General features: G+C 33.7%; 1 protein-coding gene across 1 annotated transcript; it reads left to right on the top strand.

The window, feature by feature from the left end:
- The first annotated feature begins 215 nt into the window (after positions 1 to 215).
- Positions 216 to 5,445, top strand: LOC132610729 (type IV inositol polyphosphate 5-phosphatase 7-like). Its single transcript, XM_060325087.1, has 13 exons — positions 216 to 778; positions 925 to 1,012; positions 1,571 to 1,636; positions 1,757 to 1,847; positions 1,944 to 2,048; positions 2,153 to 3,005; positions 3,096 to 3,289; positions 3,547 to 3,655; positions 3,772 to 3,920; positions 4,065 to 4,320; positions 4,756 to 4,827; positions 4,913 to 5,085; positions 5,198 to 5,445. The coding sequence occupies exons 1-10, from the start codon at positions 749 to 751 to the stop codon at positions 4,285 to 4,287; spliced, it is 1,908 nt and encodes a 635-aa protein (XP_060181070.1). The 5' UTR covers positions 216 to 748; the 3' UTR covers positions 4,288 to 4,320; positions 4,756 to 4,827; positions 4,913 to 5,085; positions 5,198 to 5,445.
- Positions 5,446 to 15,035: the final 9,590 nt, after the last annotated feature.

Genomic DNA, 15,035 nt, shown 5'->3' on the forward strand with positions numbered 1-15,035 from the left:
ATTTTGTTTCTAAAGATGGGGTATTTTTAGTCTAACCAGATCTTCCACTCTCTACCTTTTGCTGACCAATAGGAACAAATCTTTAATACATCTGACCAAGTCGTTTTATACTTCAAATCACATCAAAACGACACATATGGCATTGGGTTTTGGGTAAAACAAAGAAATAAAAAACAAAACAAAAAAAAACAAGAAATTAAAAAAGCAAGAAACCAGTCTTCAGTGTGCTATTGTATGCACTTTATTCTGTTCAAATTCTTTACTTTGTTGCTGTTACTAAGTTCAAGAAAGAAGAGACGTGACCCCTCTTTTACTTTTCTTTATTTTCTTATCTATTTTTGGCCTACATTGTCTTGTGCTTAACTTAAAGTAGTGTAGTTGTCTCTATTCTTGGTCATTGTGTTTCTTGGTTTCAATCCCCCCTTTCTTTCTTCTATATAGTGTATCTTTGAGGTAAAAATAATACCCATATAGCATAAGAGTAATTTTAACCAAGAAAAGAACAATCTTTGTGCTTTTAAGGTGCATTAAGACAATAACCAAGATTTTACATAAGTGTCCATATTTGCAATTTGCTAACTTGGGGTGTTGTATTTTTGGTTCATTTTCAAAGAAGAAGAAGTGATCTTTGCTAAAGTTGTGAACTTTCTTGATTTTTGATTGTTATTTGTGTGGTTTTGAGTATAATTTGGAAGTTGTGGGGAGTGGAAGTATAGAAAGAAAGGGTGCATGAAGGAATAGTGAAACAATGAGAGATGAAAATTCCAAAAAAAGCAAGGTGAATAACTTGTGTTTAGCTTCTTTCCTTTTTTTGCTTTCATTTCTTGGAAATTGTAATTTTTAGTAATTCTATTTCTTGCATTCCTCCAAGTGTGTGTTCATTTGCTGACATTCTATTTTTTGTTTTTCCTTTGATGGCTTAAGCTCTCATGGTCAAAGAAACTTGTCAGAAAATGGTTCAATGTTAAGAGCAAAACTGAAGAATTCCATTCTGATGAAGTTGCTTATGGAGGTAGGCATCTAATTTCCTTTGGTTTTGTACTTATTCTGTTTCTTTTCTTTTTCTTGTTTTACTTTTTCTTTGGTTGTTTTTGTGAATTGGGGTTTTCTCCTTTGCAACTGAAATTATGAGCACTTAATTTATATCCTTGCTACTAACAAGTTTAGGTGAATCTTTTATTGCTTTCTCTTTTTTCTGTTTGGGAAATCTCATATTTTGTCAGTCATGTGCTATATTCTTGGAGATGATATTTATCTGTGGTGAAGGTTTTTATACTATGATGTGAAATTTCAAGGGTAATGGTAAAATATTTAGAAGTCACTCAATTCTATAATTGAAGGAAATATCTGAATTTTAGAGGATCAATAAAATAATTCTTTTTTTTTTTCTATGTATACTGAAATTGATGGCTACATTTCCCTAATTAGTTTCTCAAAATGCCACCAAGATAAAGTGAACTTCAGTCATTTCTATTTCTGTTGGTAATATTGATGGAGTTTGGTTGATTTTACCAACTTTACCTACCTTCAACTGTGAATTGAAGCATAAATGAATGTCCCTATACTTTAGGTGGTGATGAATGGAGAACGAGCATCTGGGAGAGGGAGCATTGCACAATTAAGAAAACTAAAACAGGTTAGTGACAGGGTACTGGTGAATGTCAATGAATACAATCTATAGTTCAGTATATGTAAGCCCGATTCTGTAATGATTATTTAAGCTAATTAGTATTACCTTGCTCTCTCAAATAAATAGAAAAATCAAATTCGTCACGGAGTATGGAGCGTCCGCGAAGAGGAAGAGCGGATCTTGATCACCCTCAAATTATAAATGTACACAACTATAGGTTTGTACTCTTCATAAATCTCTGAGTCATTCCACATTGTTCTAATTTTTTTGTTGGCTAAAAGGATGATTGTGTTCTCTTCTTGTTGATACACAGTGTTTTCGTTGCTACATGGAATGTGGGTGGAAAATCACCATCAAGTAATTTGAATCTAGATGACTGGCTTCACTCAGCACCCCCTGCAGATATCTATGTACTTGGGTATGAGATTTTTAAGATTGTCATTATGTATTGCTTACAGGTTTTGTCCTTTATAGTAGCTGACTGAAACAAAAATTTGCTTTTTTTTATTTTTTAACACTCAGATTTCAAGAAATAGTTCCTCTAAATGCTGGTAATATTCTTGGAGCTGAAGACAATGGACCTGCTAAAAAATGGCTATCTCTGATCCGAAAAACACTTAATAATGGTCCTGGTAATAGTGGAGGTAGTAGTGGCTGCTATACTCCTTCTCCTATCCCAGATCCAATTGCTGAATGGAATGCTGACTTTGAGGGGTCAAGTAGACGAAAGGCGTCGTTATTTCCTCGTAGGTCATTCCAGACTCCTCAATGTTGGAGAATGGAAAATGATCCATCCATTTCTCAACCTCGCCTTGATAGACGATACAGCGTGTGTGATCGAGTAATTTCTGGACATAGACAGAGTGATTTTGATGCTAACATAAGATGGGGCCACAGACCTAGTGACTATGGTCCCAGGCCAAGTGACTATTCTACTGGTTACCGGCCAAGTGACTATTCTGCTGGTTACCGGCCAAGTGATTATTCATCTAGTCATAGACCGAGCGACTATTCCTCTGGTCACAGACCAAGTGACTACTCCTCTGGTCACAGGCCGAGTGATTATTCATCTGGTCATAGGCCAAGTGACTATTCATGGGGACAAAGGCCAAGTGATTTCTCCAGATGGGGCTCTTCGGATGATGATTATGGTCCTGGAGATTCACCAAGTACTGTTTTGTTCTCACCTGTGACTGGTGATACAGAAGATGGTAATAATAGAATGCCCAGAAATTCAAGATACTGTTTGGTAGCCAGTAAACAGATGGTTGGCATTTTTCTTACCGTATGGGTGCGAAGTGAATTGAGTGAACATGTCCGGAATATGAAAGTATCATGTGTTGGCAGAGGGTTGATGGGTTACCTTGGAAATAAGGTAATTTGAATTGGCTGAATTAAGGGTTTCTACTTATTGATGATCTGTGAAAAGCATACATAACATGTTATTCCATGCTCGGATTTGCAGGGATCTATTTCAGTAAGTATGATGTTGCATCAGACAAGCTTTTGCTTTGTGTGCACTCACCTAACCTCTGGTCAGAAAGAGGGTGACGAGTTACGCAGAAATGCAGATTTTATGGAGATCATAAAGAAAACAAGGTTTCCGCGAGTAAAGGGTGCGGATGAAGAGAAGTCCCCTGAAAATATTCTTGAACATGAGTAAGTCCACTTTTTACTCTGTAGATCTGTCATTGCTGTCTCCTGAACTCTGATTCTGAAAACAAGTTCATGAAAGTGGAAAATTGGAATAAATAATGTTTAATATAACTAGTTCTGTAGAACTATAAGGAAGCAGTTCTCTTGTTTTACCGTGGCATTGAACCAATATGATCAAGTTTGACTGTTCACTTGATTTTATCTGAGATATGAAATGTATACATTCTCTAGTGAATTATCCCTTTTTTTTTTTTCTTTAGCCGAATTATTTGGCTTGGGGATCTGAATTATCGAATTGCACTCTCTTACCGTTCTGCCAAAGCACTTGTTGAGATGCAAAACTGGAGAGCATTGTTGGAAAATGACCAGGTATTTTCACAATCTGAGTAGAGTGTTTTACTTTTATCCATTCTCTTTTTAAAAATCAGTTCTGAACTTATCACTTGACAATGTTGAACTGATCTTGTTTGAGTTTTTCTTGACAGCTGCGTATAGAACAGAGACGAGGTCGGGTCTTTGTGGGTTGGAAAGAAGGAAAGATATATTTCCCACCGACATATAAATATTCAAGGAATTCAGATAGGTATGCAGGAGACGACATGCACCCAAAAGAGAAACGACGAACACCTGCATGGTACAGGCTTTTCCTTTAAAAATGTCTACGTCATTGCTCAAAATAGCTCATATGCAGAAGTATTAAGATTAACATCTTTTATTGATAAAATGGTTAATTTATTTATCGAGACTAGAACTGATCTTTGCCCTTTGTTATCTGAAGGTGTGATCGGATATTGTGGCATGGAGGTGGACTTCAGCAATTATCTTATGTTCGTGGGGAGTCTAGATTTTCAGATCATAGACCCGTTTCCAGTGTCTTTTGGGCTGAAGTGGAGTCAGTCCCCAGCAGATTGAGGAAAAGCATGAGTTGTTCAAGCTCGAGAATTGAGATGGAGGAGCTATTGCCATATTCTCATGGTTATACGGAACTCTGCTTCTTTTGAAGGAGAATGGATGATACCAAACCTCAGCTTTTGGTATGCCCGGCATATTTTTGTATCTTGGCTGATTTTATTTATTTGGATGTTATTTTCTATCTCTGCATGGAATCATTGATTTGGTGAACACAACTTTTTTTCCTTTGATTATGTTTGGGCATGAAGTGGCATACGAAGAAAGAAAAGCTCAATCCTTTATCCCGAACTTCTTAAATGAATCTTTTATCACTTTGTGGAATGAAATGTTTGTTTGTTCTAAAATAGGCAGATTCTTCATTGGATTCTTCTCCAATAACAATTTTATTTCTTGTTTTTAGTATAAGTTTAGAATCTGCTATAAGATACCGTATTTCTTCAGTGTCCCTAGACATTGTGCCCCTTGGTCTCTCCGGAGTTGTTTTTACCTCTGATTTTTCTTCTGAACCTACTACTGAGTGGTCCTCATCTTGTTTCTCTTTTGGTCCCCGGATTCAGGTGGGAACCATTTTGACGAAACTCAAACCTGAAGGGCGCTTGGGACCGTCCTTATCCCACTAACTGAAAAAGGTTAGTCCTCCTCTTTATCCTTTTCTGGATTCTGCTGGTTTTACCTTCACTTTTTCTAAAATCTCCATCCTCTTTCTTTGACCAGGTGTATATTCAAAGTTTTGATGACTAACTTAACTTGAAGCGGCGTGGAGTACATATACATTTTCTTGCAAATGAATATTTCAGTAGGATTTAGGAGCATAACTTGACTTCTTGATTAACAAACTCCAATTGGCAGTGTCTCTTTTGGCATGGTTATCATCTTTCTTCTATAAGGTAATTATACTTAAATTCAGTTTTATATGTCTAGACAACAGTTGGCTTGTGTTTTGGATTTTATAATGTTTTTGTTACTAAATATGTAACTCTTGTGTCAATTTATTTGCAGGATGAACTAGGCCAAGAGTTAAAGGAACTGCCAAGTGGGGAAATGACAATGATTTTTGTTCCAAGATTCTTTTATTAGTTAGGACTTAGGATAGAGAGATTCAATGACAAGAAGAGCATGAGGACATGAGTGAAAAATAATCATGTTTGAGTTTTGCCTTTTTGTTTTTAATGATTCTGATCATCTGATGTATACTCAATTGCAAACGTGATAGCAAAAAAAATATATATATTTATTGAAACCTGTTACACTGTTTTTTGCCAATGATTTACCTGAAAAGTATTTTTCCTTGGGTTACTCCCTAGTCCCTGTATTTGGCTTTGTCTACTTTTTCTTTTTTCTGTGTCAGGTTAAAGATAAAGTAATAGACAAACTTACAGAGTTAGCAGAAAAAGTCATATTGAGAGAGAGAGCATGATTCAGATACAGAAATACTTTATTCTTGGAAGGATACAGTTCACATTCTTCTCTTTTATTGTCTGTATTAATAGTAAATTTCTCAGTTTTTGTTTACCACTAGCTGTGACACAACCAGAGACCTTAGCTTTACAGAATTTAGTACAGTATCTGCTAGGGATAATTCTAGTTGGATTTATCTCTTAGATTGTTGTTTGGATTGAGTCTAAATAAATTTAGTAGGGAGCCTAAGGCAAAAGGTAAGGTTTATAAATGATGTAAATTGGAACGGGGCGACTTTCTTGTGATAGTAATTACGAATGATCTCTTTTCTCTTAGCTTAGCATAGTTTGTTTACATGCTGTTTTAGGACACCCATCTTTCTTTCGAGTACAAGTAGTTTGTTGTTACCTATGATATTGTGAAGTCGAAGCTACATTTAGACGCATAAAACTTTTCTTTCTTTTAAGTATTTGTTGTTTCCTATGATAATTTGAAGCCGGTGCTACAATTAGACACATAACGCTTCTCTATCTTTCAAGTAGTTCGTTGTTTCCTACAATAATGTGAAGTCAAAGCTACAGTAAGACGCATAAAGCTTAAAATGGTTTGCATGTAAGGACTCTAGAACAAAAAGAGGGGAATACTCTCAATCCAATAAACAAATAGAGTAAAAGTGAAGGTTTCGAAACAAGGATGTTTGAGACTACCAATTACAAAAGAAATTGAGAAAGCAAGCCAAAAACTTCAAACTTAAGTGCCCACATTCTCCATGCCGGCATTAAATATACACACTTTTTTTTTTCAAATTATGGCTTTTAAGGTACATATTCTCCATGCCGGCATTAAATATACACACTTTTTTTTTTTTTTCAAATTATGGCTTTTAAGGTTTTATGTTACGAAAGCTTAAATAAACCAAGCAGAAAATAAAGATATTGGAAGAATAATAAAAAGGGAAAGTAACAGCTCCCATTATATGACTTATTTAACGGCCATAAAGAGTTGATATGACTTGTTATTGACTGTGAGGACCCTAAAGATGTGACATAGCTTTGCTTTACTGGATTTAGAATTTACGAAAGTTGGGTCAGAACAAAACTGGTTTGTTAAGCCTTAGGACTAGGAACAGGACAATTTAGTTAGTAAGCCTAGTTTACTGCTCCTATTTGTGACATTTCCATAATGTGACAATTATGGCCTATTAATAGTAAGTCAAAGGGCGAGTTGGTCTATTTATATGAAAAAATTTGTAGGTTTAGTCACTGATATTAAAGATAAAAGAGGTTTATATGATATTCAAATCCATATCAAGTGTGAAAGTTACAAGAAAAATCTCATCATTACAAGAAAAGATTACATCAAAGTCCCTCGCAATTAACTCAAAATTATGGGTTTATAATTATTGTATTTCTAGGAATGACAAATGGACGCTTAAGTTTTTTTTTTTTTCTTCTTCTCTTTTTTCCTTAGCTAATCCGGATGAATTTATTATTCTCTGAATTTTCATTTAACTCGCCCCTGTCCCACCAACTTTTGTTTTTTTCTTTTCTTTTGAAGAAAATATGATGCTACCATATGTTACACTTACAAACCGTTATGCCCCGGCCAGCTACATAAGAGATTACCTTCTTACTGGTTGCCTTGGTCCCGTCCTCTTCCATTGCGATCTCCATCAATTTTTTCTAATATTAAATTTCTTAGTAGTATAAGCAAATTCACATGTCAGAAAGATTTCACTACTAGAAGACACGATTTTCTTATGGAAATTTTAGATCCATCGCGAATTGATTCGTCGAAAACGTTTCCGACAAAGTTACTGTAAAAAATCTCATATTTTTACGGCCCTTTGACAGGAACGTCCGTCGGAAATTCGTGTTTATTAGTAGTGTTTATTTATTGATGGAATTTCATCTTTTCCTTTAATTTTTCTCATGTACAAGTTGATCAGACAATATTCCACCAAGTATTGAGAAAATAACAAAACTACACATCTAGTCTAGCTTTATAAGGCAGAGAAGCAATATTGAAGCTCAAAGCACTTAACAAACATCTTGCAGACTCTTTGCTTCTCTTTGCCGCTTTACAGACAGGGAATATGTGTAGACAAAAAGGATTATTTTCTTGATTATGTCCTTGTCTCTGTATATTACTCCACATTTTTTTATGGGGCTGGAAGTTGATGGAAAATTGACAGGTTAAAAAAGAAAATCTAAGGGAGTAACATGAAAAAGTGTAAAAAAAAAAAAAAAAAAAAGGACAGGTTACTGAATTTTTGTAGGATAATGGGAGAAGTCATGATTTAGATTAAGACTCTTTTTCTTTTTCAAGACACGTCAATTTCAGTTTTGTAAATTTGCAGCAAAGAGTGCTCTACATAAAACAGTAAAAACTAATTTGGCATTTGTTTTAATAAATTGTTATAACGACTTTTTCTTTTTTCATGTGTTCTGAGAGAGCACTAACGTTGGTATTCATACTTTTAATGAATGCGACTGTGCTTCATAATTCTGATGGCAGTTGGACAGTCAACAGTTCCATTTGCTTTGTCTCTGGGACCATAACCTTGCCATATATTACAGACAACTTCCACCATCCTTCAAGTTTTGTTCCCTATATATTCATGTAATTGTGGTTTATACAGAATTTTTTATAAGCAATATCGATATTTTAAAAAGCGAACAAATGAATAAATTATTTATGTTAAGACCTTGGGAGGTTACTCAGCCCCTGATCACCACGAGGCGTGAAAACTCTGGTTACGGTCCGTTAACATAAAAAATATAATAAAAAATAAATGAATGAATCCGAGACAAAATTCTAATATTATTAATAAAATACAATTCAAGTGTATTAGCACAACATTTTTGAAAAATTTCATTTCTAAAAATGTATATGTTCATGATAACATCATCAGAAATATAATACTAAAGAAAAAAAGGGCCAAAGTCATAGATGGACCCCTGAACTTATCATGATTTTCCATCTAGACCCCCCAACTGAAACGTTGACCATTTAAACCTCCGAACATAAGATAAAATGTGTCATTTGAACCCCTCGTGCCAGCTGGGCACACGCGTGAAGCTCACTTGCTGTGACATGGAAAAATAGGCCAGTGACATGGAGCCATGTCATGTTACCCGTTTTTTTTTTTTTTTTAAATAAGTCATGTCAACAAAAACAATTAATTTTAACAAAAACTCTATTTTAAAATCTATTTAAATAATTAAAAAAAATTGAAAAATCCAACCCATCCTCTCTGATAGCCCACCTTGCCATCGCCACTGCTGCCGCTGCCTCCTCCGCCGCCGCCGCCGCTTTCTTTTTTTTTTTTAAATTTTTAATCATTAAAAATTAATTTTAACAAAAACTCTATTTTAAAATCTATTTAAATAATTAAAAAAAATTGAAAAACCCAACCCATCCTCTCCGATAGCCCACCTTGCCACCGCCACTGCCTCCTCCGCTTTCTTTTTTTAAATTTTTAATCATTAAAAATTAATTTTAACAAAAACTTTATTTTAAAATCTATTTAAATAATTAAAAAAAATGAAAAACCCAACCCATCCTCTCTGATAGCCCACTTCACCGCCGCCACTGCTACCACTGCCTCCGCCACTTCAAAATCTATTTAAATAGCGTTTTTGTTAAAATTAATTTTTAATGATTAAAAATTTTAAAAAAGAAAGCGGCGGCGGAGGAGGAGGCGGCAGCAGAGGAGGCAGTGGCGGCGGTGAAGTGGGCTATCGGAGAGGATGAGTTGGGTTTTTCAATTTTTTTTAATTATTTAAATAGATTTTAAAATAGAGTTTTTGTTAAAATTAATTTTTAATGATTAAAAATTCAAAAAAAGAAAAAAATTGGTCTCTCACGCTCTGTTTAAAGCAGTGAGCTTCACGCGCGTGCCAGCTGGCACGACGGGGTTCAAATGGCACAATTTATCTTATGTTCGGGGGTTCAGATGGTCAACGTTTCAGTTGGGGGGTCTATATGAAAAATCAGGACAAGTTCAGGGGTCCATCCATGACTTTGGCAAAAAAATTACTCATTAAAATATGGGGAAAATCATGTTATTCTTGTATTTTATCTATATAAATATGGTAAAATTTTCCAACCAAGCGGTGTCCTCCGCTCCTGAATATATAATTAACGGAGTTAGAAATTTTAACAAGAGATTAAATATTTTGTAAGAGTCACTAGAGATTTAATCTATGACCTAAAACAATTTGTAAGATACCTTTGCTACTTATATCAAGAGAATTTAAGATTATATGTTTTTACAAAAAAAGTTATTCTTACCCTGTTTGTATAGTATAATTTTCAGATAAGCTCAACTCCTCTTCATATATTGATTTCATTGTAAGAACAATCGTGTCACTTATTAATAAAAGGTATACTTACAACAAGTTCTATGGCCATGTCAAAAGGAAAAGGAAAAGAAAGGTTCTATGGCAAGGGGGCTTATAAATTTTTTTGGGTTAAAATGTCAAGTGGCAATCGAAATTTGCTAGGGTACAACTAGGGGTCTTCTCAATTGCTAGTACAATTTTTTCACTGATGTGATGGAAGGGAAAAAAGAAAGAGAAACTACTCATATGTGGGAGACAGCTCTTTTATCTCTGTCTGTGCAGCACTCTCCTTCACTAGCACAAGGCGGCAGGGGCGGATCCTAGGGTGGGGCGGCATGGCACTTAACAAATTTTTTATATACATATGGTGTAATTTGCTTAAATTAGATTAAATATTTGATCCTGTCATTGCCGGTCGTAAATTAAATAAAGGTGTCACGACTGGTAAACACAAGTTTGAATCTATTTTGAACATTTTTCGATTTTCATTTTTCTTTACACTTCTACTTCCTTTATACCAGTAATTCCCTTTTCGGCCCTCCCAATTTTCTATTTAGCTTTTTATTATTTATATTGCTTTTCCTCTTTTATATTATTTTATTGTGATCTCTGGTGAAAATACATAAATAGAAACTTCAAAATCCCTTAAATTAAGCATTTCTCTTAATCTCAAATCTGTGAATATTTAAATCGAAAAACTTGGGTCTCAGTGGGAAATTTGGATTGAAAACAAAATTCATTTTTTTTTTAAATATAATTTATTTTGTTTATTACTCCCTCCGTCCATAATTACTTGTCTATATTTGACTTGCGACACTCTTAATAAGTAATAAATAAAATGAGAAATGAATTGGAGTACTTAATAATAAGGGTAAAATAGGTATAAAATGGTACATTATGTCTTGATTTTTCAAACTATATAACTTATATGTAAAAGTGGACATATATTTTTAGTATAATGGACAAATAAAAATGAACGGAGGGAGTGTATTATAAAAATTTATGTTGTTCTATAATTGTTAAATTCAATTTAAATCACTTCACTACTTAAATTGTGATGGAAATTTCGTAAGCACTGCTTAGAAAAAACATGAAATTTATGATTTATTTTTGAGAACTTGTAGTTTATCTAATTCTACATTTACTTATGGGGTGTATTTACCTATTGAAGAGTTTTTCTATTATTTTTCTTATTTTGATTGGTGTAATTCTCTTATTGAAGATGTTATTTTACTTGTGCAAATTCATTTTTTAATGTACATAAGAGATGTAAGTCCCTTGGTGAAAATGTTGAATTTTACTTCTGTTGTTAATGGGTGTTAATGAATGTGATTCCTTGTTTAAGATGTTGATTATGTTCGTTTTTTGATTTTTGAGATGTAATTTTCATATTTGCAAATTAAAAAAAAAGCCTATTAAGTTGACCCGAATAACTAAAAAGAGATAAACCCGACCCAAATACACATTCCTAACAAGACGTACATTGAAGAAAATTGTGGCACTTGCCACCTTCAAATCCTAGATCCGCCTCTGAAGGCGGCGACATGCTTTGTACCCTTTTGACGAATGTATTTAAATTACCATAAAATCATTTTATAACGGTATCGTTTGTCTGGAGGTTTTTTTTTTTTTAATGTTATAACAAAATGTTTGCCCAAAAAAGCCTTGACCGCTATGTCATTATGAAGGATGACTATTACAGAGAGGTATGTATATATATACTGACTAGTTTCGTGAGGCCCGTGTTAAGTCCAGGCCCAAACCCAATATATAAAAGCAGATATTTTAATTAAAGAAATATAATTTATGTTAGTAATATTTAAATCTCATATAAGTATATTTTCAATATATAAAAGCAAAATTTTCATTTCACTCCTTTAATATTTTAACTTTCATTTTGATGAAATTATTTACTTCAAATCAAATGCAGAGTTAGAAAAATCTTTGAAGGGAGCGCTTCCCCCGAATGGGCGCTACACAATGCGAATTATCTAGATTAATCGGACTCAAATGCAGATACCAGGCACCGGATAGAAAACCAAAAACAGGGAAAATGAGGTAGGAGGTTCGACAGTTTTCGAAAAGTAGACCTCAAGAAAAAATAAAATTATGACCTAGAAGTAATTAATTGAAAAGTTTGACATTTTATTGGAAACTTTTGTGAAGACTACAAAAGCCACTTAGTTGTCCCTTATATATAACAGTAATAATTATTTTGAACTTAGTATAAAAGTTAAAAATATTGCTCTATAATATAAAACTGAGGAAGTAAAGAGCAAAAAAAAAAAAAAAAACACAAAAATTTATTACAATATCAATATACAAAATTAAGATGCAGTCGAATGAACTTAAGAAAAATAATTGGTGTTAAGAATTGGGAATAACCAACTAAAATGCAACAGCTGGAACACACTTGGTGGAACATGAATGGCCAATCAAGGATGTGAGAACGACAAAACTTGCATATTCTCCCTTATATATTATAATATGATTAAAAAAATCATAATTCGTGTATTTTATTCTTTCATATATATAACTTGCCTTAATTTTTATGTTACTAAATAATCTCATTTATTGTGGATAATATGCTAATAACATAAATGTTTGTTTACACTGTCAAAATAGATGTTGGATTGACATGTAATAGGTAGATTTAATTTGAGATAAGCTACAATAAAATTATCTTCTAGATAAAGAATAAAGTAGAAAACGAATTATGACATTTATTATGGTAGAAAGAATCCATTAAATTAGGAGAATTACTTTGGAAAAGCTTTGAATTCAAGCAAAAATAATTGAATTCAGTTATATATGCTGAATTTCAGCCACAAAATGCTTGAACTTTAGTCATGTGTCTAAACTTCGGCTATATAAACACCGCATGTTTAATATTATTCCGAAGTGAATAAGTCTGTAAATTTTTATGCACTAAAAATATGACGTAAATGATTATCCCAAAATTGTGTACATGTGCTTTTAGGCTTGTTGAAGTGGTAGCAGTTTAGTTTCGATTCGAGACATCAAAATAGGCTTAACCTGTAAAACGGTTCAATTTAACTTGTTTTGACATAATTGGGCCACAGTATTTTCAGCCCATTTAAATCTGAGATGTTTTAGCCATTTTTTTGCGCGGATTGCCCTTCTTTTGGGGTGGTATTTAAATTTTGCCCCTTATATTTGTGGTCTTTAAATTATGCCCTCATATTGCTGGTTTTTAATTTTTGACCTTTGCGTTGCAACCCTGAGCATTCACGCAGAAATATGAGGTTTTGGGTTCGAACCCCCGCTCAAGCATAATCTTTTTTAAATAAATTGCAAGACAAGATTTGGGTCGCGTGTATGCTGGACCCGGCATACACTTGTGAAGAAATTACTAAAGTTATGCCGTACCCGGCATACTTATGCCTTATGGGCAGACTTGGCATAAGTATGCCAGGTCCGGCATAACTTTGGTAATTCCTTAACAAGTTTATGTCGGGTCCGGCATACTTATGGGCAAACTTAAAAGTCTTTTCCTAGTTATGCCTTATGGGGCAGAATTTTAGTTAAGGCACAATTAAAAGTATGTCCCATAAGGCGGAACTTTTCCTTAAGGCATAATTAAAAATTTGCCTTATAAAACAAAGTCTATGTCTTAAGGAAAAGTTATGTCTTATGGGGCATACTTTTAGTTATGCCTTAACTAAAAGTTTGCCTCATAAGGCATAACTAGAAAAAGACTTTTAGTTAAGACTTAACTAAAAGTTTGTCCATAAGTATGCCGGATCCGGCATAAACTTGTGAAGGAATTAGCAAAGTTATGCCGGACCCGGCATACTTATGCCAAGTCTGCTCATAAAGCATAAGTATGCCGGATCCTGCATAACTTTGATAAATCCTTAACAAGTGTATGCCGGTGGGGGCATAGCGAAATTTAAATTGTGCCTTGCGATTTTTTTTAAAATTTTTGACTGAGTGGGGGTTCGAACCTGGAACCTATGGGTTTTAGCCAAAGGGCAAAATTTAAAAATTTCAAATATGAGGGGCAAAATTTAAAGACCATCCCAAAAGAAGGGCAATTCTGCGAATTGCCCTGTTTTAGCTTAGTTCTTGTTAGCTTGTTGGACTCAAGAGTTGGGCCGGGGGCTACATGAAAAAACTAATCAATATAAGCAATTGAACAATAGGTCACTCATTAAATGGAAAAAATGTAAAGAACCAGTAATGTAAAGGTATTACTTTCACTCTTTCAGACAGGACATAATAATGGCTAACCATGAAGGTTGCGTTTAATCTTCTGTTAAAATTGTCCGTCAGGACATGCTTAGACTTTAGACTTTATAGTGCTCTTCCCGTCTCAAATTATCTGTTGCTTTTTTGTTTCACACACCCTTAAGAAATACTATTAAGTAAGAGGGATATTTAATTAACTTTATCCTTATTTATGTCTATGTTATAACATTTCTTCATTAAATGTTTACTCTATTTATGTGTCATCTCCATTAATGATAAAATTCTACTAATTAAGAGCAAAATGGAATAAAATAATTAATTGTGTCTTGTACTTTTAAAACGACAAATAGTTTGAAACAACTATTTTAGTAACATAATTGAGATGAAGAGAGTATTAAATAATGATTTGTTCCTTAAATACTCCCATCTAGCTGACTAAGAAGGTAAACTTTGAATTAAACCAAAAGATCCAACAGTTAGCATAACTAACGTAACTTAATTTCAATGACAATGAATAACTGCTAAACGGCAATTAAAAAAAATGGGATGCCAACTGTCTAGCTAAAGAGTTAACTTTCCGGCATATTTTATTTTGATAGGAATATGAGCATAGTTTTATGATTATTTTGTCCAAAAAAATTCAAAAGTTACTTTAATATTTTCAAAAAAAGTGACCATTTAAGAAATTGACTCGAGAAAATTACCAACTCGTTCTAGTCTAGTGCTTTCTAATTCACAAGAATAGAAGTCTCTCTTTGAAGATGTCTGTACCAAATTGACGCAACATAAATAGCCCAACTATGCAGAAAGAATGTGGTCCAACTCATTTCTCTATATAAAGGTCATATACAAAGCCATGACAGTATCGGCCCATATTGAGT

The sequence above is a fragment of the Lycium barbarum genome, chromosome 9 (assembly GCF_019175385.1).
Source record: "Lycium barbarum isolate Lr01 chromosome 9, ASM1917538v2, whole genome shotgun sequence".
Classification (NCBI taxonomy): Eukaryota; Viridiplantae; Streptophyta; class Magnoliopsida; order Solanales; family Solanaceae; genus Lycium; species Lycium barbarum.

What these genes read in the sequence shown, in the direction of transcription:
- LOC132610729 (XM_060325087.1), top strand. Translation starts at nt 749, where the DNA reads ATGAGAGATGAAAATTCCAAAAAAAGCAAG. An exon ending in AAAATTCCAAAAAAAGCAAG is followed by an intron (nt 779 to 924) that starts GTGAATAACTTG and finishes TGATGGCTTAAG; the next exon opens with CTCTCATGGTCAAAGAAACT. An exon ending in AATTAAGAAAACTAAAACAG is followed by an intron (nt 1,637 to 1,756) that starts GTTAGTGACAGG and finishes TCAAATAAATAG; the next exon opens with AAAAATCAAATTCGTCACGG.